General features: G+C 37.8%; 1 protein-coding gene across 1 annotated transcript in view; it reads left to right on the top strand.

Annotated features, from left to right (window-relative positions):
* LRRTM4 (leucine rich repeat transmembrane neuronal 4) overlaps nucleotides 1-23,845 on the top strand; it is a 699,153-nt gene extending 675,308 nt beyond the window's left edge. Inside the window, exon 4 of the mRNA XM_077761382.1 lies at nucleotides 23,272-23,845. Coding sequence (XP_077617508.1) covers nucleotides 23,272-23,493 — 222 coding nt within the window. The 3' untranslated portion in view covers nucleotides 23,494-23,845. The remainder of the gene's footprint in view (nucleotides 1-23,271) is intronic.
* Nucleotides 23,846-23,851: the final 6 nt, after the last annotated feature.

Genomic DNA, 23,851 nt, shown 5'->3' with positions numbered 1-23,851 from the left:
AATAAAGGTTTAAATGTATTTTAAAGGAGTCTATAATCTTTAACTAAAGCCTTAAACAATTGCTATATGTTTGGTATAACCTTAATTCTAAGACACATTCCCCTCACAATTTAAATTGTTTCAGCAACAATTTAAAGTTTTTGTAAACAGTAAGTAATTTAAAATCAGTGTAATGTAGTTGTATTTATTATATTGTTAACTTATTTCTTCCAAACAGTTATAATTAACTCAAATTTAAGATAGATGTGGCATTGATGGAATTTAAGAATTCTGAAAATACATTATGCCTAATAAATAAAATGTATTGATTCCAAGGTTAAACTTCCTATATCCTTATTTGTTATTCTGTCCAGATTGTCAACAACTGAAAGAAAATTGCTTAATTCCGCTTTGGATTTTTGAGGGGTTTTTTTTCCCCTAAAATACTTTTGGTTTTATATATTACTTTAATGGGTTATTCACATCTTTGGGAATTTTAATTTAATTTCAAGTTTTATCTTTTCTTTTATATTTTTAGTTGTTCCTTTGCTTTGAATCTATTTTGCCTGGAATTAACTTTTTTTTTCTGTCAATTCATCTTCCAGAATGTAATTACGTACCTGTATGAAATGATGATGAGAAACTTATCATTTTACCTGGACCACGTATATTTTATACTATATATAACCTGCTTTTATTGAAATGATACGGATTTTGTCAAAGACAAGTTGCACAGAACACAGTTAAATAAGCAAAAAAAAGATTTCCTCCGAGACTGTTGCAATAATTTGCAATCAAGAGATTGAACTGAACTGACTGAAACAAAGGACTGGGCAGTTTTTAGACTCGGGTTAGCTAGAGAAGAGTTACCTGGAGGACCCTGGGGAGGTGAGTTTGATCAATATGATTAAGTCACAGGTATTTGCTAATTTCCTACCTACTTAAATTAGGCTCCTAACATCCAATAGAGAGGGGCTGCTCTGTTTGATGATTACATTTCAAAAGAATGGCCCCTCAGGCCTTTGAGAAGGGCCTTCTTGGGTGTAGAGCTGAGAAAAGACTTAGATCTCCCAAATCAGAGAAGAATTTACAATTCTAAGTTTTCTAAAGTAAATGTTTTACATAAAGGGAAGTCAGAAGCCTATGGTCACAAAGAAACTTGTCTGAGGTTTAGTCCAACAAAGGGCAATGCAAAGGCTGTCTTGGTCAGTTTTATAGCTAGCTTATTATTTCTTTTACATATTTGTCTCTTTCAATGATTATTTTGGTGTTTACTATCAACACTTATTTAGACATTAATAAGCTTCGGGTACTCCTTGTCCACAACTACTTCTTTCCTATTCTTAAGTAATTTCCTCTAAAATTTTGCAATTGTCTCAAACCTGGCCCCTAAGTTTTGATGTTTATTTTGTTCTTTCTTTCTTTGAGGAGATGAGGGAAATTCTGGACTGTAACTTCCTTCAAAATCACCTGGGTGGGGTTTCCTCAGATCCTTCACTGTTCATATGGAGAGCATTAGAGTCCTTCCCAATATTAGGTAGAAAGGGTTGTTAATGCAAACAGACCCAGAACTCAGGAGCCTACAGCATTGGAGACAAAGGTAGAAATCCATCCTGGGGGTCTGTCAAGAGAAGAATCCTCTCTGTGCTGGTTTGGGCTCACCTCTGCATTGGTCATGAAGAGTATTGAAAGTCAGCCTTAAACTGATCTGTTTTTCAGTTCACCTGGCAATGATTTGAGGGACAGCATACAACCTTATTAATACTTCAGGTTCTAGCCAAAGCCATTTGAAGAAATGTCGCTGGGCCTCAAATCCCCCCCACATCACTTAAGAATGCTGTGAAAGCACAGCAGTTAAAGGGATTCCACCATGGAGCAATTGCTATGGCTTCACCTCACCTCCATTTCTCATTCTTACAAATAATGTCACTTTAGTGGGATTTTGCCTGAATCTCATCTAAATCAGATCGAGTAGTTCTGAGTCAGCCATTGTTTTCTTTCCTCTGTCTGGTTCCTGCTGCATTAAATCCCACAGATCCTCTAAGGTCATCGAAAATGGATGGTACTTTATACTCTTTCCAAATTGCTGATACTGCAGTTCAAACCCCCATACACACACACACACACACACACACACACACACACACACCGTCATTTTTCTCCTTGGGTTACTTCTTGAGCCAAAATGAGATGAGATGAGGGTTAGGAATCTATGAACGCATCACTGTATTTTCAAAAATTCTTTGTCACTTGTTTTTTTTTGTTGTTGCTGCTGTTGATTTTATTTTGTTTTTTCAGGATTAAACCTGGTTGGAAGCTAACCCTGAAAGAAGGGGAGATACTAAGGAGCTAGGATTAATGTTGTTAACCAGAAATCTAAACGCTGCAGGAGCTTGCATTTGACACAGTCAAATTTTTCTTTTGATCTCTTCTAACTATTGTATAAATGAGGAACGTTCGCTAGCATTCTATTTTTGAGAATAAGAGATGAGACTAACGTGGACTCTTGGAATGTGTAGCACAGTGTGAGTACTTCATTGACCTAGAAAAGCTCTCCAAGGGAACAGAGAAACAATTAGAAATTTAAATGCATGAAAATGGAGACATATTTTATGTTATGTCAAATGTTTCAATTGTACTACTGGGGGGTAAAGACCTTCTATGACTTTGTTGGTGGATTATTTTTAATGCTTCATGTATAAAAGGAGATATTCTTAACATAGCTTACTTTTAATCAGGGATCTCAAAGTATTTTATAGGTAGCTGATCATCCTTTAAAAAGATAATTTTTAAACCAGGCAAATAAATAGGCCTTTCATTTCCAAATAAAAGAATTAACAAACAAATAGAAAACATATTAGGCCTCAGCTGTGTCCCAGATATAGTGCTAAATGCCTGGGAGCTACACAGATACAAGATAGAATTTCTATCCTCTGGAAGCTTTATACATAAAGTAGTTTCCTAGTGGTGTCCTGATGACAATTATTGTAAAGTGACAACCATCACATTGTCAAAACAGATCATGAGGATGGTAGTATAGAACAGCAAAAAGTTACTTTTTGAAGGGAAAAGATTCCCTGAAGGAGCTGGTATTATATATCAATTGTGAAGGGCAATTTATGGAGTTGGAGAAAAAATAACAAGCATAGTTCATTCCACATATATTCCTAACCCTTGAAAACACAGCGCCATTTGTGGAAATGTGTTTATTTTCCCTGTAAGCCCCTTTTGGGGACTTTCATTTTCTTCTCTGGTAACTCTAGTCAATTGCCTTTCACCCTGATTGTCTATATCTGGTGACTCTTCATTTCCCACACTAAAAGTCCAGTTGGGAATCAGGATCACCTGTAGGGCTATTCAAGTATAAGTGCCTGGGCGCCAAACCAAAAGGTTAGATTCAGTAGGGCTTTGGTGGAGTGTGATCATTTACATTTTGAACAAGTTACCAGGTCATGCTGGTGCCACTGGTCTGGAAGACCACTTCTCTGGCTTCTAAAAATATCACTTTTTCTCTTCTTTTCTTGTCTTTCCTTTTCTCTTCTTTTCTTTTTATAGTTATTCATTTATTTATTTTGAGACAGAGAGAAAGTGAGAGTTAGGGAGGGGCAGACAGAGAGGATAAGAGAGAGAATCCCAAGCAGTCCCAACACAGGGCTCAAACCCACAAAATGTGAGCTCGTGACCTGAGCAAAAGTCAGACACTTAACCAACTGAGCCACCCAGGTGCCCCTATTATTTTTAATTTTAATGCTTTTTTGATGTGGGCATGGTGGAAACATAGAGCTGCACCATTGTCATTCTGGTCGATGATTCTGAAACAACTGATCTGTTATAAAGCAGTGTTTCACAAACTTTAAGATGCATATGAATCATCAAGAGGCCTTGTTAAAATGCTGATTCAGATTCAGTGGGTCTGAGGTGAGGCCTGAGATTTGCATTTCTAACAGGTTCTTAGATGGTGTGTATTATGCTAGGAGGAGCCAAGCGCTAAAGGACATTGGACACCACACCTTAACAACCATGCTAGTGTTTTTCACTTGCAGATGAACTTCTTTCTAGGGACATCTCATCTCCCAAATTTGTCTAATTAATTTTACAGCTTCAGTTACATTATCATTATCAAATACTCCCAATAGAAAAGACTGTTTTATATTCACAGAAAACACAGAATAAGGCAAAGTGGACCTTAAATATCTTTCAAATTATTCACTTCATTTTACTTATCAGGCCATTTTTCTGGTCCCACATCTGATTGGAAATAAGAAGAACATAGGTATAATCATTTGAGATCTCTTCTTTTGTGTTTTTTTGGAGGGGAGGGGCTAGATTTCATCTAAATTAAGAGGAGTTCCTTAAGTGATAGCAGAAGTTTATGAAACCAAGGTAGTAGAATGATCCTTCTAGTCCTATAGAGATGTTAATGACCTTCACCTGCCTCTTTTTATGGCCATGAAATGAAGTACATACTTTACAGTCCCACTGTTCCTGAAACTGGTTAGTGATTCTGAGCAAGCCCTCAAAGAAACATGAGTCATTTCTTAGGCAGTGCCACAAGATGCTTCATTTGAGATCTTTGTACAGGTTTCTTCCTAACACTAGAGTGATGTACACATCAAACGGAGACATTTCTGTGTGTCAGTTACATGTGAATTTCAATATGGTGCATCCCCAGCAAATTCTGTTCTCTATAAAGAATGAACAAGGCAAGAATCTTTCCCAATCCTTTAGTTATCCTGAATGTTTTAGGCAAGAGGAACCACATCCTGATTTCAGCAAAATTTCTGAAATGGCAAGAGAATGCCTTTGTTCTTGCCCTGTCTCTGAGAGGGATATTTACGGAGAAAATTGTCCTTAGAGATGGTTTTATTTTTGAAGATTTATTTTGTTCATAAGAGGACAAAATAGAAGAAGAACATTTTGAGTAGACCAGCATAAACTTTCAGTCCTTACTCTTTCCATATACAAGTTTAAGACAGATATGTTGTGCATTGCTCTCAATCAGTTCTAGAAATAGGAAATAGTTTTTCCTTAAGAGAAGGTAACTTGCATGTCTTTAGAAAGAGTATTTAAACCTCTTTAAAGAAACTATAAATTCCTAGTTCTTTTGTATGCTATAAATTCTCAGTTGGCCTAATGAAAAGCCAATATTTCCTCTAAGACAAAATCTTATTTCACTCATCTACCAATGCATCCATTTATCAAAGTGTCAGGACAGCTCAGCTTTTGATATTAAGTGCTGTACTTATTTATAGTGAAAAATGGATGGAATAGGTTACCATCCTTATTATTGTTGCACGCAAAGCAGCAACTATACTTTTATGCTTACTGTCATAATTCCTTAGAGAATAAATCAATTTGCCCACTTTGAATAGTATTTTTAGAGAAGCTATTACTTTCAAATATTACCATTTCATATGTTCAAACTCAAGCCCTTACATAAATAAACTTTATCTTTTTAAACAATTTTATTTCTCCATATAATATGAATATAAATTAAAACCTGTTTTTTCTGTGTTTCTTGAACATTGGCTTTAAGATTCAGCTGTGTATAAATCACAATTTTTTAAATGAAATTGACTATCTTGTTTCAAGACACTGGCACTTGGAAAACTACCATTTAAGTAATTTTATGCTTAATATTTCATAAATCCCAAGAGTAGGCTAATTTAATATTTCATACATTCTCTCTGTTCCTGATGGTTTGAATGCCATTATGACTAAAGAGTTGAACCCAGTTCATTTTAACAGTTAGATGCCAAAAGCAGACCTAAGTTTTTCAAAAAAAGAAAAAAGGGGAGGGGGCAAGGCAAAGAGAGGAAAGAATGGAAATGAAGAGGCATGCAAAAATAAAAGTAAAAGAGAAACTAAAAGAAAAAGAGAAGAAATGTAGGAGGCAACAAAAGGTAAGGAAAAAGGAGTAAAAGAAAGAGAAAAAAGGACAGAGTGGGAGTGTAGAATGCCATCAAGGCTTGCTTTGGATGCCATTCTGAAAATTTCTTTGTGATTAACATTTGAGTGATTCACTGGAGCCAACTATGGCTTTCTGTATTTCTGACGACAAATGCCTCCTTGAGGTAGTATTAAGCTGTCAGGCTCACAGCCATTTTCAGTGTGTGACCTTGGGCCAGTCATTTGACCCACATTCTCCAGTTTTACCATGAATCCTGTCAGCACCCAACTCATAGATCTTTTGTGAAGAATAAATGAGTTAATAGACATCAAGTACTTATACAGATGGATACACAGAGACACCACTCAGAAAATGTTTGCAATTAGTACTGGTGAAACTTTGCCATTCCACATCTAATTTAAGAAAAATAAACATGTTACATACTCTTATCAATTGCTTCATGTAAGCCTAAAACTCCATGCCAGTTAGAGTCCTACAAAGAAAGTAGCAAACTCAGAAGTTTTAACCAAAGAGAGTTTGGGGACACCTGGCTGACTCAGTCGGAAGAGCATGCAACTCTTGATCTTGGGGTCCTGAGTTTGAAACCCATGTTGGATGTAGAGATTACCAAAAATAAACAAAGAAACAAACAAAGAGAGTTTAATGAAGAGAATTTTATTAAAAAAGAGAGCAGTGCTAAAGGGAGATGTACAGAGAATGGTGAATAATTCTAATAGAAACAGCAAGAAGCTCTACCCATCCCCACTCATTGTTATCTATCCAGATCCAAGTGGAAGTATGGCTGTAAAAGATGTCTCATCTTGAGGGTCCTTCTAAAAGTATCTGTGACTATAGTACAAATGTAGCTTGACAGTGGCACTCTGACATTTAGATCAGATAATTCTTTTGTTGTTGTTGTTGTTGTTAGGGAGATATCTTGAGCATTGTAGGATGTTTAGTAGCATCCCTGGCTTCTACCCCACTAGATTCCAGGAATACCTCAGTCTTGACAACTTCTTATCTTGACAGCCTTAGTCATGACAATATAAATACCTTCAGATCTTAGGAAATGTGTTGGTGCCTGTGTCCCCAGCTGGACACTAGGAGAATGGCAGCCTGGATGAATATAAATGTGTCTAGCTTGAATTGCAAGTAAAAATAAGGTACAAGGAAGGAAAGAATCCCCTCATATATGACCCCCTCCTAGATACAGCCTAATTTAAATAGTGTAAAGATAAATGTTATATAATGGAGGATGAGGAAAATGTTCAAGAAAGAAAAACCTAAATCATCATGCTCCTGTTAACTCTGCTCTAAACTAAGAGCTGTTTTCTCAGGAGGGAAATCTTAGCATCTTGTGACAGCTTCTATCCTGATCCTTGTGGTCCCGTATTGATAAATCAGATAAATACCACTACTGCCTATATATTCTGCTATTAAATAGCAGGATTTCACTCATCTCTCTCAATATATTGTAGGTGTGCAGAAGTATTTTCTCACAAAATGACTCACCAGCTTCATCCACTGTGCTTCCATTACTGTGACAAGATTCACCCATCTTTATATACAAAATCTCACCACTTCAGGATAATGGTATCTGTATTAGTTGGCTCAGGCTACCATAACAAAATGCCATAGGCTGGATGACTTAAACAGCAGTTCTACAGACTCAGAAGTCTAAGATTAAGGTTCTGGAGAGGTTGGTTTCATTCTGAGATCCCTTTTCTTGGCTAATAGGCATCTCATGGTGTGTTTGCATGGCCTTTATATGCACATGGATTGAGAAAGAAAAAACTCTCTGGTCTTTTCTTATAAAGACACTAATCCTGGGGAGCCTGAGTGGCTCATTCAGTTGAGCGTCTGACTCTTGATTTTAGCTCAGGTCATGATTTCACAGTCGTGAGACTAAGCCCCACATTGGGCTCCATGCTAACAGTGAAGAGCCTGCTTGGGATTCTCTCTCTGTCTCTGTCTCTGTCTCTTTCCCTGCCCCTTCTCCTCTCTCTCTCTCTCAAAATAAATAAATAAACATTAAGAAAAAGACACTAATCCTGTAAGTCAAGACCTCACCTTTATAACCCCACTTAATCTTAATCTTTCAGCCTTAGAAACTCCATCTCCAAATATATCCACACCAGGGGTTAGGGCTTCAAGGTATGGATTTGATGGAGGACACATACACTGAGTCTGTAACAGTGCTCCACTGCAAGAGCACTGGTGAACATTGAAGAGTGCCGCTCTTTCACAGAAAAAGGGAGAACGGGCTTATTTACAGGTATATGCCACCTTTAGTACTTGGTGTGTTACAAAGTCCTTCATGAATCTTTTCATCAACCTGCTGATCAGAAGGGATGGCCAGGAAGGGAATGTTGTTTCATTATCTTTTATTCTCCCCAGTCTTCCTGGTACCAATTTGCACAAATTCTCCTTCTGCCAGTAGTCACATGACATAAACACCTTACCCATCAAGAAGATATAGGTGGCAAAGTATATTGTCTACACACACTAGAAGCTTGTTGACTTTAGTTTAAAACCCATGAAGTAAACTACAAGTTTAAAATATTTTTTTCTAAGTTCACTTATTTATTTTCAGAGAGAGAGGGAAAGAGAGAAGTGGGAGAAGTAGTTCCAAGCAGTTCCATGCTGTCAGTGCAGTGCCCATCATAGGGCCCAATCTCATGACCACATGAAATCATGACCTGAGCTGAAATCAAGAGTTAGCCACTCAACTGACTGAGCCACCCAGGCACACCAAACTACAACTTTTTAAAATGCTATATAATTTATAATTCACACTGAGTGATCATGTCTCAGTTAGTCTTAATGAGGTTTCACTACATGTTTAGCTAAAAAGATAATATTTTCACATAGTTAAATATAAATTATCTACTATCTTAGAAAATGGTACTTTGGGTTGCCATATAGAATCCACATAAAGTTGAATCTATCTAAGAATATTGTGAGTTCTTTTTCTATAAACACTCAATGCTTGACTCAGTTCCAAGAAACTAGGACTTTCCTGAGGGTCTAAGTTTATGATGAAATCACAAACTTATTTTTAATAACTTACAATAGTAAGGTATAAATATTTTATTTATTATAATAAATGTGTGTAATTATTTAATAATAAGCTAGAAAAACGGAATTCAGTGGCACTCTAAAAATTAGTTATTCCTTGAGCTTCTTAGAAAGATTCAATGAGTGTGAACTCTCTTGATAAAAGACTATGGTAGGGGCGCCTGGGTTGCTTAGTCGGATAAGTGTCCGACTTTCACTTAGGTCATGATCTCGCGGTTCGTGGGTTCGAGCCCCGCGTCGGGCTCTATGCTGACTGCCAGCTCAGAGCCTAGAGCCTGTTTCAGTCTGTGGCTCCCTCTCTCTCTCTCCTAGAAATAAATAAAACATAAAAAAAAAAAAAAAGACTATGGTTTATCGGCATTAAGATGTAGTTCAGAACTAAGAATTTCCAAACTAAACTGTCAAGAGCAGTGGGAAATTCTGAATCTGGGCTAAATACTCTGACTAGGGTAAAACACCCAAAGGTCAGGATCTAGGAGGAACACATAGAACTAGAACACAGTATACAGGTTAGAAGTGGCCTGCTTCGATCGTCAGAAGTCAAGGGTATCTGAATCATAATCAAGCTACATGCATTCATTGAGGTGGTTTGGTAGGAAAATGGGAAAAGATACTTGGGACAGGAAAGAAAAGCAGAATATTATAGAAATTGTGTGTAGTGGGAATAGATACCAAAAAGAGGTTATATTTTGGGATCGGCTAAGGAAAACAATGAAGTGCAACATGATGGATTTACCCAACTCCTTTGGAGTATGTCAAAAAATTCAGCTACTCAGTTTATCTTCATTCTGAAAAAGGGACCCATGGAGGTAGTCTGCAAAATTAATACGCTGTAGCGCGAGGGAACTATAGGCATATGGCCATGGTGGTCCATGGGGGAGCATAATACTAGGGGCAAGTAAGATCTTTGGGTGGGCAGCAGCTGGAGTTGGGGGGACGTAGAGAGTGGGACAAAAGCTCTGTGGTCACACACATACTGATCATTTCCTTCTATGATTTATTACCCCAGATGGTGAATTTCATCAATTATATGTCAACTCATATTATTTCCAGTGGTAGGAAACACCCTTTTATGGTCCCCTCTGCATATGACTATCTGGTTGCTCTAAGCAAAGATGAATTTAATGATCCTTCCCTAAGTCTCTCTTAGTCATTATTGCTTACTTGCTAACATTTTGGGGTTTTAATTCTTTTTCTTTTCTTTTAAATTTATCGCTTGATGGAAATAATTGGGAGGTTTGAATATTTTTCAACAGTGGGAGTCTTTATTAGCTTTTAAGTAGATAAAAATATCCCTTCTTCCCCATAGTGCAAAGTGGAATGGGCTATTACTACCATCCCAGTAAATTAAATTACTTAAAAAAAAATAAAAGAAATAGATTGTGGAAATGTTTAGCCAAAGGAGTTCTCCAGCTGACTGAACATTTATGGGCACTTTGCCATCAAGGCAAGGTAAATTCACCTGCAAGTAGCTATTTAAAAAACATGTGTATAATGGTAGTTGTTAAACTTACCCAACTGAATTACACCTAACTTTAGACAAAAGAGTAGAAATATACATAACCAAATTGATAATAACTAAAAGCCGGGCAGAACAATCACCTACAAGAATATGAATAGGGCAGAGAGAAGAAACACAAACTGGTGAGACAGAATAATTAGCAGTAATGATTTGAACTTAAGACAAAGGAAAATTTAATTGGAGAGTAAAAGCAGCACACATACGTACACCATGTTTGGTGCCTTCAGACTGGGAAGTAATCGGCTTTGTTTTGAGTCAGGCAGTCTCCAGGCAGGTGTGGGGAATTATGTAAATCATACTGTGTACTCCTTGCTGGGCCTATATCTTTAAAGGAAAGCAATCTAAATTTAACAAGAAGTAGTGTTTTCAACCTTGGTTCCACATTTGAGCGGGTACTTTTTAAAAATAGAGTGGCCAGGGCCATGCCCTGGAAACTCTGATTTAATTGAGCTGGGATAGGGACCAGACTGAAGTATTTTTAAAATCACTGCAGCAGAGGTGTCAATGTTGCAGCCAGGCCTGAGAACCACCGGTTTAAGGGCAGTCTGTATGGTTGATGAAATCCCAAATGACCAGTGAAAAGGAAGGTAAGGATCTCCATTTTTTCCCTTTCATTAAGGGTGACCAGGGCCGATTGTTTTCTCAGCAGCAGCTGAGAAAGCTACTGTCTCCGTGTCCTGCTCCAAAGCTATGGTCAGTCTTACCTGCTCATCACAACTTAGGGATGCTTCATCTATAAGAGACTAAGGCAGTGTTGGACTGAGAGATGAAAATAATGGATGAAGAGATGGAGGATATGGAATCCACTCCCTACAAGGGCAAGTTGTGGGTGAGTTGGATAGACTGTTAAGATTTTTAGAAGACTAGCCTGGGCAGTGGGCTCTCATAGGTGAGTGCCATGGCAACTGTAGCAGAATTGGGTTGACTGTATTTAGAAGCCACATGTGGCACCAGACTTTCTATTGGTGACTTCATAAGCATCCATTCTTTGGATTAAAAAACACCTGATAAGCATCTTACTTCCTCTTCTTTCCTCCTTATCATTTTGCACATACCCTCTACTACTGCACTGTACCATAAATGATGTCACATTGTAAAAATCTGCTCACATTTGTCTCCTGTATTAGGTTATAGGTTTCTTAAGATCATAGACACCTTTAGTCATTCTATTACCTAAAGCTCTCAGTGCGGTGCTGGGCATGCCAATATTTGTAGATAGAAAGCGTCTGTGCCTCATCCTAGGTCCCTGTTTAAATTTAAAGCAGAGAATTGGGTGAGAGACAGTGGAAAATGACAAAGGAAAGGAAGTTCACAGTTTTGGAAGCAAATCTCTTGCAAATAAAACCCAGTTCCCTCACAAATATCTCTCATAAATTCATACATTGTTTTAGCACACATCTGTTGAAATATTCTAGGGAGGCAACACCAAATCAGCCTGAAACACTCTGTGACAGTATGGAGCTCATACTGGGAGAAAACAGACAGTAAAGGAGCAAAGATATACATGATCACAGATACTTAACATTTCGATAAATGCTGTGAAGAAAAAAACCAGGGAGTTGAAAGAGGGAATGGCTTACATGTGTGAGTAGTGATGGAGCGGCATTTAAGACAGAGTGGTTAGGGAAGGCCCCTCTAGAAACATGACATTTAAGCCAGGACTCAAAGGATCAGCATAATCGTGCTGAAAAGATTTGGAAGAAGAATATCCCAGACAAAAGGAATGGCAGGTACAAAGGCCCAGATATGGGCAAAGGCTTGTTGAGACTGAGAAATAGAAAGAAAGCTTTTTAACTTCTCCACAAAACAAAACCTGTTTATGGTTAGACTGCCCGTGAACTTAACCTCTTTTACAAAAGCAGGAAAGTTCCCTTGGGCCTTGCTTATAAGCTGTCATATACCCAGGGGCAGGTTCACTGGCTTGAGTGTTGCTTAAGATCTTCACTGAAAGGTCATTGGGCGTTTATTCTGCCAGAGCATGTTTGATCTAAATGACCTGAATGGTGACTCCAGAACTCCCACCTGGAGGTTCAAGTCTGACTTCTAAGTACCAAGGTTGTGTGGGTCCAGCTCTTTGTCTGGGATCCACTGAGAGCTTTATTCCAGAGTGGAAGGCCTGGATCTTCACAAGAAAACCTGCAGTGCCCACTGGCTGGGAGTGCTTTTCTCCCTCTCTTCACTGATTTGGATTATGCAGTTTCACCTACAGGGAATTAGAATCAGGTTCAGCTTATTCTATGAGTTCTGAAGAGACTCTTTGAGGATGGACCTGTATTTTCTTCTTCATATACCCAGCACCTACCACAATGCCTAGCTTAGTAAATGAGGCCCAAGCTAAGTAGTTTTTATTTTTATAATGATTGAAAAATATCCAAAGAAGATGGTATCTGACACCTGAAAATTACATGAAATTCAAATTTCAGTGTTCATATATCAATTATTTTTGAAACAGAGCCACGCTCACTTGTTTACATTTTGTCTAAGCCTACTATCATGCTACAATGGTGGTTGTTTACTGGTTGTGACAGAGATTGGATGGGTTGCAAGTCTAAACTATTTACTACTGGCCCTTCCCAGAAAAAGTTAGCTAACCTCAGTGATAAATATTTGCCATGTGAATGAATGGATACATAAATAAGTGCACGATTATGGCAAATTCACTTTATATAATTACTCCTTAATAGTATATACTCAGTGGCAGAGATCCAGGCCACAACCTAGAGCTTAACACATTTTATTAAAAAAATATGAGACAATATTATTTATGGCTCACCCTGCCATGCTGTTCTAAAATATATTCAATCAGAATAAAAACTTTAATTGCATTTTCTAAATGGACTTCTCCTATTTTTGTAATTAAATATACATCACCATGCCTCTTTTCATTAGGATCAGTCAGTCCCTCAAGAAGTTCTATTTAAACTCTATTAGAATCAAGTTACTCATCCTACCAAGGTGTGCATCCTTCTGGGTTTTCTTCCTTCTGTAATTGTCATTTGGTTCTAAAATTTTAGCCCGGGATGAAAAGGTACATGAATGCAAGAAACCCAATCACCTTCCTCATGTATGATTTTCATTTCATTTCATTTTTACTTTTAAAAAAAAATTTCTAGTTTTTAATGAAAACCCACTGCGCTACTGAATTGCAGGCTTTGGGAGGATCAAAAAGGGAACATCTCTTCCAAAGCCAAACAAACCAGTCACATTTGGATTAGACACGATTCATGTTCTTGCATAAAACACATTAAGGACACTATTAAGAATTGAACACAATTTTATACAGTACTACAGAAATTCATACAGAAACTAGAAATAAGCTACTCTGAACATTGTGGAGAAACTGAAAGTGAACCTGAAAGAAAAAAAGAGCTCTCGTGCCTGCTGCTTGCACCTCCCTGCCCTTTCCAAATTTCTAAGAAGGGGTTGCAAAGGAAATCTTACACCAAATCTGTTACGTGTGCTGATAAGTTTTGTTTTTGTTTGTTTTCTTTTGTATGGTTTTGATTTTAAGTTCCCAGCAATAGTGATCACTGCCTTCTACTTCAGCCCGACTTGTCTTCTGTACATCACTGTATATCACTGGAACTTCTATAATTTTTTCCAGAGGGGAAAGATGTGAGTTTTGAAATTTCATGGTCTCTATTTTTATTGTAGTATTTATGTAGATTTCACTTCGATAGGATGTTTGCTTGTAGTGCACTATTAGGGAGTCCTTCCTCTTTCAAATTCAGAGGCCAGAGCAACAGAAGGAAAGCCTTTAGAAGTTAATACTAGCTAATTAATCCAGCTCATTAGCCCAAAACCTCACTGAACACTGAGAGTGCTGCTAATGTAATAAGCTTTCCAGTTAATGGAGTCAAAGCTAACTTCAAAGAACAGCTAGTACCTCATTCATTAACTTAATCAACTCTCTGGACACCTCACACTCAAGGCAGCCTGGTAGGAGAGCAATAAAGATGTAAGTGGATATTCTGTTCTGTTATCCCATGACTGACTTAAAAGTTAAAATTTGGACAACCATGAGTGCACAAATAGTACACGTTCCCATCTTTAAATAAGAACAGAACAAATAAAGCAAATGCCAGCCTGCAACTTTTGTCAGAACTTAACTTCTTAAAACATTTTTAGAAAATATTTATTCATTTTTGAGAGACACAGAGATAGAGCCCAAGCAGGGTGGGGGGAGGGGGGTCAGAGAGAGAGGGAGACACAGAACCTGAAGCAGATTGCAGGCTCTGAGCTGTCAGCACAGAGCCCCACACAGGGCTCAAAATCATGCACTGTGAGATCATGACCAGAGCTGAAGTCAGATGCTCAACCGACTAAGCCACCCAGGCACCCAAGAACTTAACATTAAAATGGTCTTCGGGCACCTGGGTGGCTTGGTCTGTTGAGTGGCTGACTTTGGCTCAGGTCATGATCTTGCGTGAGTTTGAGCCCTGCAATGGACTCTGTGCTAACACCTAAGAGCCTGAAGCTTGCTTTGGATTTTGTCCCCCTCTTCTTCTTCCTGTCTCCCCCTCATGCTCTGTCTCTCTCTCTCTCTCTCTCTCTCTCTCAAAAATAAACATTAAAATTTTTAAAATGCATTTAAATTGTTTCTAGTTTCATTCGTTTTTAGTAAATCTTGACTTTTTCCACTAATCACTTAGATTTACATCTCTTAAATTCTTGAATCTTATGTCTCAAGATTCTTCTTTATTACAGTTACTGATTAGGGAGTAAAGTCTTTGTGTGTGTATACAGTCTTAGGATATCAGAGATTGCATGGTCCTCTTTTTTTTTAAAGAGATGGGCTTTGTGGGGCACCTTGGTAGCTCAGTTGGTTAAGCTTCCAACTTCAAGTCAGGTCATGTTATCATGGTTTGTGGGTTCGAGCCCCATGATGGGCTCTGTGCTGACAGCTCAGAGCCTGGAATCTGCTTTAGATTCTGTGTCTCCCTCTCTCTTTGTCCTTCCCCTGCTTGAGTTCTCTCTGTCTCTCTCTCTCAAATAAAAGAGAAAGACAGAGAGAGAGAGAGAGAGAGAGAGGCTTTGTTTAATTAGTAAACAGGTTGATGGAGGGGATCATTAGAGAGAGAGAGGCTGCTGGTGAAGGCAGCTAAACAAGAAATAAAATGGCAGAGAAATTTTGTTTTACTTTTGTCACTTGAAGAACTCACAATTTCCTTGGGGCACCTGGGTGGCTCAGTCAGTTAAGTGTCTGACTTTGCTCAGGTCATGATCTCACAGTCTGTGAGTTTGAGCCCTGTGTGGGGCTCTGTGCTGACAGCTCAGAGCCTGGAGCCTTCTTTGGATTCTGTGTCTCCCTCTCTCTCTGCCCCTCCCCTGCTCCTCTCTGTCTCTGTCTCTCTCAAGAATAAATAAACAATTAAAAAAAGAAGCAGAAGAAGAAGAACTCACCATTTCCTTATATAGAAAATGAGTTTTCTGGTATACCCTTGCTTTCTTTATTCAGTGTTCCACTATATGTATCCAGAAAGTGAGGCTTATTTTGCTCTTTCGCAACCTCTGATGTTCTCCTGATTTTTCACATGGCCGGGAATTGCCCCCAACCCTGCCTTTTCTTCCTACCTCATGGGTCTTGGATACTCAAAGCTGCTGACTGTTTTATAGTCCTGCAAATGACCTTTCCCTAATCTCAACCAGATTTTCCTCTGGTTGCATTTTGCTTACACGCTAGCAAATTTTTCTTTTAGTTCATTCTCCTCTATCCTCTATGTTACAGGAAGTTCTAAGACTTTTGATTTGGTGGTGGAAAAACAAATGAACAAACATCTATTAAATAAGATCTTTGTTCATTTGAGTGCTAACTTGGAAAGATAGTAGTAATCAGGACTCAAATTTCCATCTTGACCTTTGGGTTCAAGGTACTTTTTCAAAACTGTGCTTTAAAATAAGCTTTATAGCAAATGCTTTAGAAATAATATCAGATGATATTGAAAGTTTTACTTTTTGATGAAAAGAAGCTAATACTTAGATAATTGGTGTTTTCCAATTAAGAAGCAAGCCTGCATTTAAAAACAATGAATAAGAATGTTTTGTTGTAGAATGGATTTAATAATGTAATTTGATGAATTGATTTCGATTCATTTCTTACCTTGTGCCTCTTTATTATATTACAAATGTTTCAGATATTCAAAACCTAAAGAGGCAAAATTTATGAAAGGGCAATTGTTATTTTAATTCTCTCAATTGAGAAGTGAAGGATGAAATCAGGTTTGTAGGAACTGTCTGTGTTATAGTTCAGTACAATGTCTCATATGCTTTTTTGGAATGAAGGGAAGTGGTTGAGCAGTCTACTCCTCTGGGGCCAGCTGGGAGGCTTTGGTCCTGGGCTTATGTGCCTGATGAACTCCTGTGGGCCCTTAGGGATGCTGGATGGTCTAAGATGCTTCCATGGCTCTGCTGAGCCTTGCACTCTCCTGTAGTCTAGCCTGGGCTTGTTCACGTGGTGATGGCTAACCTGGCCAGGATCCTAGGAATCTTGGGACCCAAGCAGGATTGTTGCTGCTGTGTTCTGCTGGGCCAGGAAAATCCCAGGGCCAGCCAGTATTTAAGGCAAGGAGAAATCAATTCTATATTGTGATGAGGGGAGCTAGACAGAACTGTAGTCATTTGTGCAATCTACTATTGCTGGAATGTGCACAGTTTTAGAGCTCTCACAGCCCTGTGTTCAACACGATGACTAAAGCCATTGGGCAATCAAGATGTGGAGATAACTTGTCGACATTATCAGTCGACATTATCATGATTGACTGAGAGGGCCCTGGTGATATTTGTGTTCCTGGTGTCAGTTGCTTTTGAGACCCAGTGGACCCTTGGTCTTTTTAGCTGTAAAATCATTTCTTGTGTCTATGAGTCCATTAAGTCTCCCTTTTACCCAATTTACTTAAAGGAGCTGAGGTTCTGTTAGCTTTGATCAAAGTTCCTGAAAGGAAAAGGAAAACCCTCTAGCCGAATTTGTTTACATTTTCTTAGGCCCTGTCCAGTCTTGTCACAGACTAATATAGCAAGTAGAACAAAGGCTAAGTTATATGCTCATTTAGCTATGGCCCTTCATTTCTTAATCTATTTTATTTCCAATAAACCAAGTGTCCATCTCCATTAAGCAATTCAACTATATTGAATTCCTCCTCTGGATTTGTAGGATGGTACTTTTTAAATGGTCTGAGTAGTCAGACACTACCCTTTAATTCCAAAAATTAGAGACCAAATGTCATTTAGGAAATTGAAAATCAACTTTTTATGACTTCAATTGAAAGAACTCATACTGAAACGTGAACAATGTTCATGAAAAGTTAATAAATAAGACTAATGATAGTGCATGGTAATTTTAAAATGATCAGACTATTAAACTACTTATAAGTAATACTAATACCTTTGAGAAAAGAGGGTAACGATATTGGAATTTCATGCTTATAACAAAACTGAACTTCAAAAGCCTTTCACGATCACATATATCAAGAGTCCATTTCACATTACTCTCCCATTAACTATACAGACACATTCATTTCTCATTTTAAATATAATCATTATGAATGTAAAATTATGGGATCTGACTCCATTTGTAGACTTTTGAAGCTCTGAATATCCCACTATACTTTTTCCCTTCCTCCCAAGGTTTAAACACATTCTCTTTTCTTCACTTTCCTCCTTGAGTCACTCACTCTGTGAGCCACCATAATTGAGAGAAGTGAGTCCTTTTAGACTCTCTCCAGCACGGTGGAAGAAACACATACTCTAGGCAAAGGGTAAATGATATTTTCAGAAAACCAGGGTATCCACTAATGTATCTAAGCTTCTGAAGGCACGGAGTAGGAGTGAGAGCCCCTGTTAATGAACCGCTCTGTGACCCTTCATGATCCTTGTGCTTCTCAAATGGAAACTGTAAGACAAAAGACAACGAACATTTCCAGGAAAGATACTGTCACTGTTGAGTTAAACTACAGTAGAATATGTCTTTCCAGTGTGTTCCTGCTTTCTTGAGAATCAGTGAGTACTTTCAGAGTTCTCTGAAATTTATAGAGGTGAATGAGATGTCATTATGGTCCCCATTTTCAGGGGATTTGCAGGAAACTCAACAGGATTAAAGTGACTTATAATTAGTGATAATAATGATTTTCCCCTTTGTAACCTACCTCAGATTTAGTTATGAAATACATCTCTCTAGAAGTTTATGTGCTTCTATAAAAGTTTAAATCCAATTTGAGTTAAAGTGTTCATATTCTCAAGAGAAGCAAATGACAGAATTTCAGGATAGTATATTGCCCCAATGAGATTCCTTCATTCCATGTACCACACCTATTATCTGTAAATAAAGTGCAGCTTCCAAAGCAATCAATGAGCAGTGAAGCATACGAATGAGGCCGTCTTTAAGTGGTGTTGTTGTGTTGTGCCACAGAATGAAGTCCGTCAGAGAGCTGATGAAACACAGGGACCATTTGGAAAAGCTCTAAGAACACATTTACAAAAATATCAAATACACATTAAGGGGAACTTAAGGATACTTTGTTTTGACTGCTGGAAAGGAAACAATGATACACACAGGGACCCAGGTGGTTAATGTACTGTACATTATTACTATAAAGTATAAGACCTCAGTCTCTTAGCTCCTTGGAAACCACAAAATCAGTTGATTACATAGTGCCCTGCAGAATAGATTTTAAGAGTAAATGAGCAAACATCTCAGATATCCTTTCAGAGCTTGCCAATTCACTAGGCTTTGCAATTCTTGCTATTGGGCTGTTGTGCAGGAGGGAGCTTTACAATGTTTTTTTATCCTGCTGGAGGTTCTAAGCCTGTCTCCAAATACAATAGAGAAAATGGCAGGAGCCCTTGTTCATTGAAGTAAAAAGTAAACTGGTCCAACTGTAATAGCAAAACAAATTTTCTGGATTCAGAGATGATGGAATATATGAACCTGATGTTCTACAGTTAATGCAGGTTCCTGGATATTTGAATCAACTTAATTTGAAGGTAAATGCCATTGTGGCTTAGATATGAAGTTGTTTGTTCCCATTTTAGTTCAACTTTTGGAACTTTACCATGAAAATGGAACAGTGTTCACATATAAGTTAATGGTTTTCATTTGTAGATTAACCCAGTTTTAGTAGGGTCTGTAGGACCCTATCTCACTTTGCATTTACCTCTCATTCAAGTTGTGTTTGTAGTTCAGGCATCTTCTTATGGCAGTGACTGGAGGAGAACTATCCATGGTGCTACAAGACAGTGGACAAAACCAGAACCCATGATTAATGTTTATTTTAACACCTGTTAGTAATTTGGCTAATTTGGGGACAATGAGTCATTCCTTTAAGTCAAATTGTGCAACAAATATTCTATGACCAGTGAATGTTGCTGTCATTGGAAATATTTTGCTGAATTTTTTTGTTTTAGAGTTATACTATTCCACCTATTAACAATAAAAAAGTAAGAATGAACTATGTAACTCTTAAGAAAGTCTTCATGACATTCTTTTTGTTGAAATGTCACAACAAAGTGGTTTCATTTCTATGCTTTTTCAGAGTTTTGGTGACCCATGACACTAATCACAGATATCTCTACCTATCTGACACACAGCAAAATCCTATGAGGTGACCTAAAATAGAACTTGCTGACAAACATTTCATGTCTGGACCTGTACTGATTTATAAGAAAATGTCTATATGAGTAAAAAAAAAAAAAAAAAAAAAAAAAAAAAAAACACTGTAGATTCAGGGCAAACCTAACTTTATATTATAAATACACTTATCATCTAATAATTCAGCCATGTTGTCATATAATTTGTTCCTTGTTCTCAATGTCAGCCCAGAAATTAAAGAAATTAATGTGTAAGGTCTAAAACATTTCTGTATCAATATAAAATTTGACCTAGTATGTATTCTTGTTCAGATTTTATTGAGAACAGAATTGTATATTCCAGGTTATATCAACATCTTGTTTGATGAGAAATTATCTTCCCTTTACCATTTCTTAAGACTTGCTGAAAATAGTGTTGACCTTCCATTTAGAAGTCAATGTGTTTCATCCAAAAAATAAACAAATATATATTGACTTAATTTTCTCACTCACTCAGAAAACTGAATTACATGAGTTAGAAAAAGAGAATAGTAAAAGAAGCATGGGAATTTATCTAGCTATTGCCAATCACATTAAAATAAACTGCAATCTGACTATGTGCCTTGAGAATTTTTAGAAGCATCTTTTATTATGATTCCAAGTTTAAAAAATAATCACAGTGTGACTCAGTAAACACACACTCATGAGCCCACAAATTTGAAACAAAACTTTAATGAAGCAATTTACCCTCATTCATGATATACTCTAATATTTTCTGTTTCAGTTAATTCCATTTTTAAAATGTTTATCTGGATTCATTAAATTGATTTTATAACCTACTAATGGGTTGCGATCTGCCATAGAAAACATTGCTTTAATCTGTATCTTTAAAAATGTGAGGAAGTGACTTTCATCTTAATAAGCATAGAGGTGTTTGGGGCACCTGGGTGGCTCAGTTGGTTAAGCGTCCGACTTCGGCTCAGGTCATGATCTCATGGTTCGTGGGTTCGAGCCCCACGTTGGGCTCTGTGCTGACAGCTAGCTCAGAGCCTGGAGCCTGCTTCAGATTCTATGTCACTCTCTCTCTCTCTGACCCTCCCCTGCTCTCTCTGTCTCTCTCTGTCTGTCTCTCTCTCTCTCAGAAATTTAAAAAAAAATTAAAAAACATAAGCAGAGAGGTGTTCAAAACACAATTCTCATACAAACAGGTAATTTGTGTCAAAATTTTGCCTAACGCATTTATGAGGATATCAGGAAGAAAACACAAGTCCTAGCTGCGTGAACATTTGAGGGATTTATATAGTAACAGGAAGAATAGATTGTGAAAATAAGACTGCCAGGTCAAATATAAGACTGGTTAACTTCCTACAGAACAATTAACCCATAAGGCCTTTGAGGGTTAACTTCTCTACCAAATTATAAAATTATAACAACTCAATTTCTGTAGTTCAAGCTACAGAAAGAGTCAGATATAGTCTGGTCAGGAGACAGGCAACATACCAGTTATTTTCACAAAGCATTTACATGAATTGCTAACTAAGTACCGAGTTATTAACTCAGCTCATGCAAAGTTTAAAAGTGCCGTAATATAACAGAGGCAGCAGCCTCAGGAAGTAACTGCCAGCCCTACCACCTGTGGGGCCAAAGGAGTAAACGAAGATGTTGGAACCATAAAATTACAAGCTTGGAGGAGGAGTTTGCAGAGATGGACCTCAGATTTCCTTGGTGCTGGAGACTCTGAGGGGGACATGATGGGATCAAACGTTGGGAAGACTACAAACGGAATGCCCCACTGTTGTGAGAAGGTGCTACTACAACCAGTATGAAGGAGTGTTGTTGAGGTAGCTCCCTGGGGCGGGAAGAAGCATAGAGGAAACCTGGGGTCAATTTCCTCCAGCTCCTGTAGTCATGCTATCTGTCTCCAGTGGGCCCACTGTTAGAGCCTAACAGCGAGCAGCAGGCCAAGCAGCAGTGTGGTTTGCAGAGCCCCCACCTCACATCATAAAGCCACCAACTGCAGCAAGTGAGTTGGAGCTGAGAGATGATACTTTAAACCGCTCAACTCTTGCCTGATAGGACGATGAAGCGTTTGCAGTTTTATCACCTGTGGACTTGTTAACCAAGAATGTCAGACTGGATCTCATGGGTCATGAGAAATGCTTCGTGTGATATCAAGAGCTAAGCAACCCTCATTTTCCTTTCTCTGTTTTCTTTATCAGAAATTTGTGGTTTAACAAAAAGCTGCCCAGAGTTGAAATTACTAGAATTTTAATATTTTTAGCTTTTTCTATAGACAATTATTCAGGCATTTTTTCCAACATTAAACACATATTTGGCTTGTTACCTTGAAATGAGTAACATTACATATTATGAACTCAAGGATGTGCCCACGTTCATGATTCTAGAGTTCTTTGGTCCAGAATTTATAGAATTATTAGAAATAATCTATAGGAAATTGTGATTATTTTTTAAAAATTTTAAAGAAAACATATATGCCCACGATATTTTAGTTGTATATAAAGATATTTTAAAAGTGAAAACTATATGTATTTGTTTATATTTGTAGTTACACAAAATGGATCCTACTGTACATTCTTTTCACAATGTTTTTTCATAATATCGTATCTCTCCATATTACAACAGATGGACACCCCAATCTTTGTATACCTGTACTCAAGTGTATGAATTTACCTAACATTTTAAAATTCCCTGTTGATGAGAAATTAGGTTGTTTTTAACTTTCTGTATGACAATAGATAGAAAGGCAGAGCATGAAAAAAATCTTTATGATTTTATATACTATATATATATACATATAAATGTGTATGTATATATGACCACATATGAATGTGTATATATATAGTATATAAAAGTATATGTAAAAATATATACACACTTTTATATAAAGTTTATATATATATACAGACACAGCTATCTAATAGGTGTATATACAAATTATATACATACATACACACACACTCTGCACATAAAATCATATATAAGCTTCTGTATCTGGACAAAACAACATTGAGTTTAATACNTCTCTCTCTCTCCTAGAAATAAATTTAAAAAACATTAAAAAAAATACTAAAGATCCTTATTTGGTTTAATGTTTATTAATAGCAGAATCAGCAGTTGATGCCTTAAAACAGCATGAAAAAGAGCACAGTACAATGCCATGAATGTCTTCTTATCTTTCCAGAGCACTTTCTTAATCGGCCTTTCTCTTCCTCCCACCCAGATCCCCCACCACGTGAAGCCCTTGCCCTATTACAGCTACGACCAGCCTGTGATCGGCTACTGCCAGGCTCACCAGCCGCTGCGCGTCAACAAGGGCTACGAAGTCGTGTCTCCGGAGCAGGATGAAACCCCCAGCCTGGAGCTCGGGCGCGACCACAGCTTCATCGCCACCATCGCCCGGTCGGCAGCGCCAGCCATTTACCTTGAGAGAATAACAAACTAACGGGAAGGCCAACTCCTCGTGAGGGACCTCGGCAGGGGGAGGGAGGGCTTCATCTTACAGGAGAATGGGTGTCCAAAATCCCAAAATCGAGCAAGCAAGCCGGCTCATCGTCCCTGTTAAACCGGGACACACAGGAAAGGAAACAGAACTGCTTAAAGACGGCAGCGGATGCACCTGCAGCAAAAGCAGGAGAACACTACAGAACTTCCTTTGCTTCAAAACATAAAACAAAAATTCTCCTGGATGTAAATAGTGAAAGTGTCGAGTTCTTATAAAAATAGATTTCACCCTAGCTACATGTAGGTTTGTTTGTATATTTGCTTTTTCTACACTGCATGGTTCCTGGGCTGGAGAACCA

This window comes from Crocuta crocuta, unplaced genomic scaffold (genome assembly GCF_008692635.1).
Source record: "Crocuta crocuta isolate KB4526 unplaced genomic scaffold, BGI_CrCroc_1.0 scaffold263, whole genome shotgun sequence".
Lineage (NCBI taxonomy): Eukaryota > Metazoa > Chordata > Mammalia > Carnivora > Hyaenidae > Crocuta > Crocuta crocuta.
Note: the sequence above shows the minus strand (reverse complement) of the source record. Positions and strands in the feature narration are given on the sequence as shown.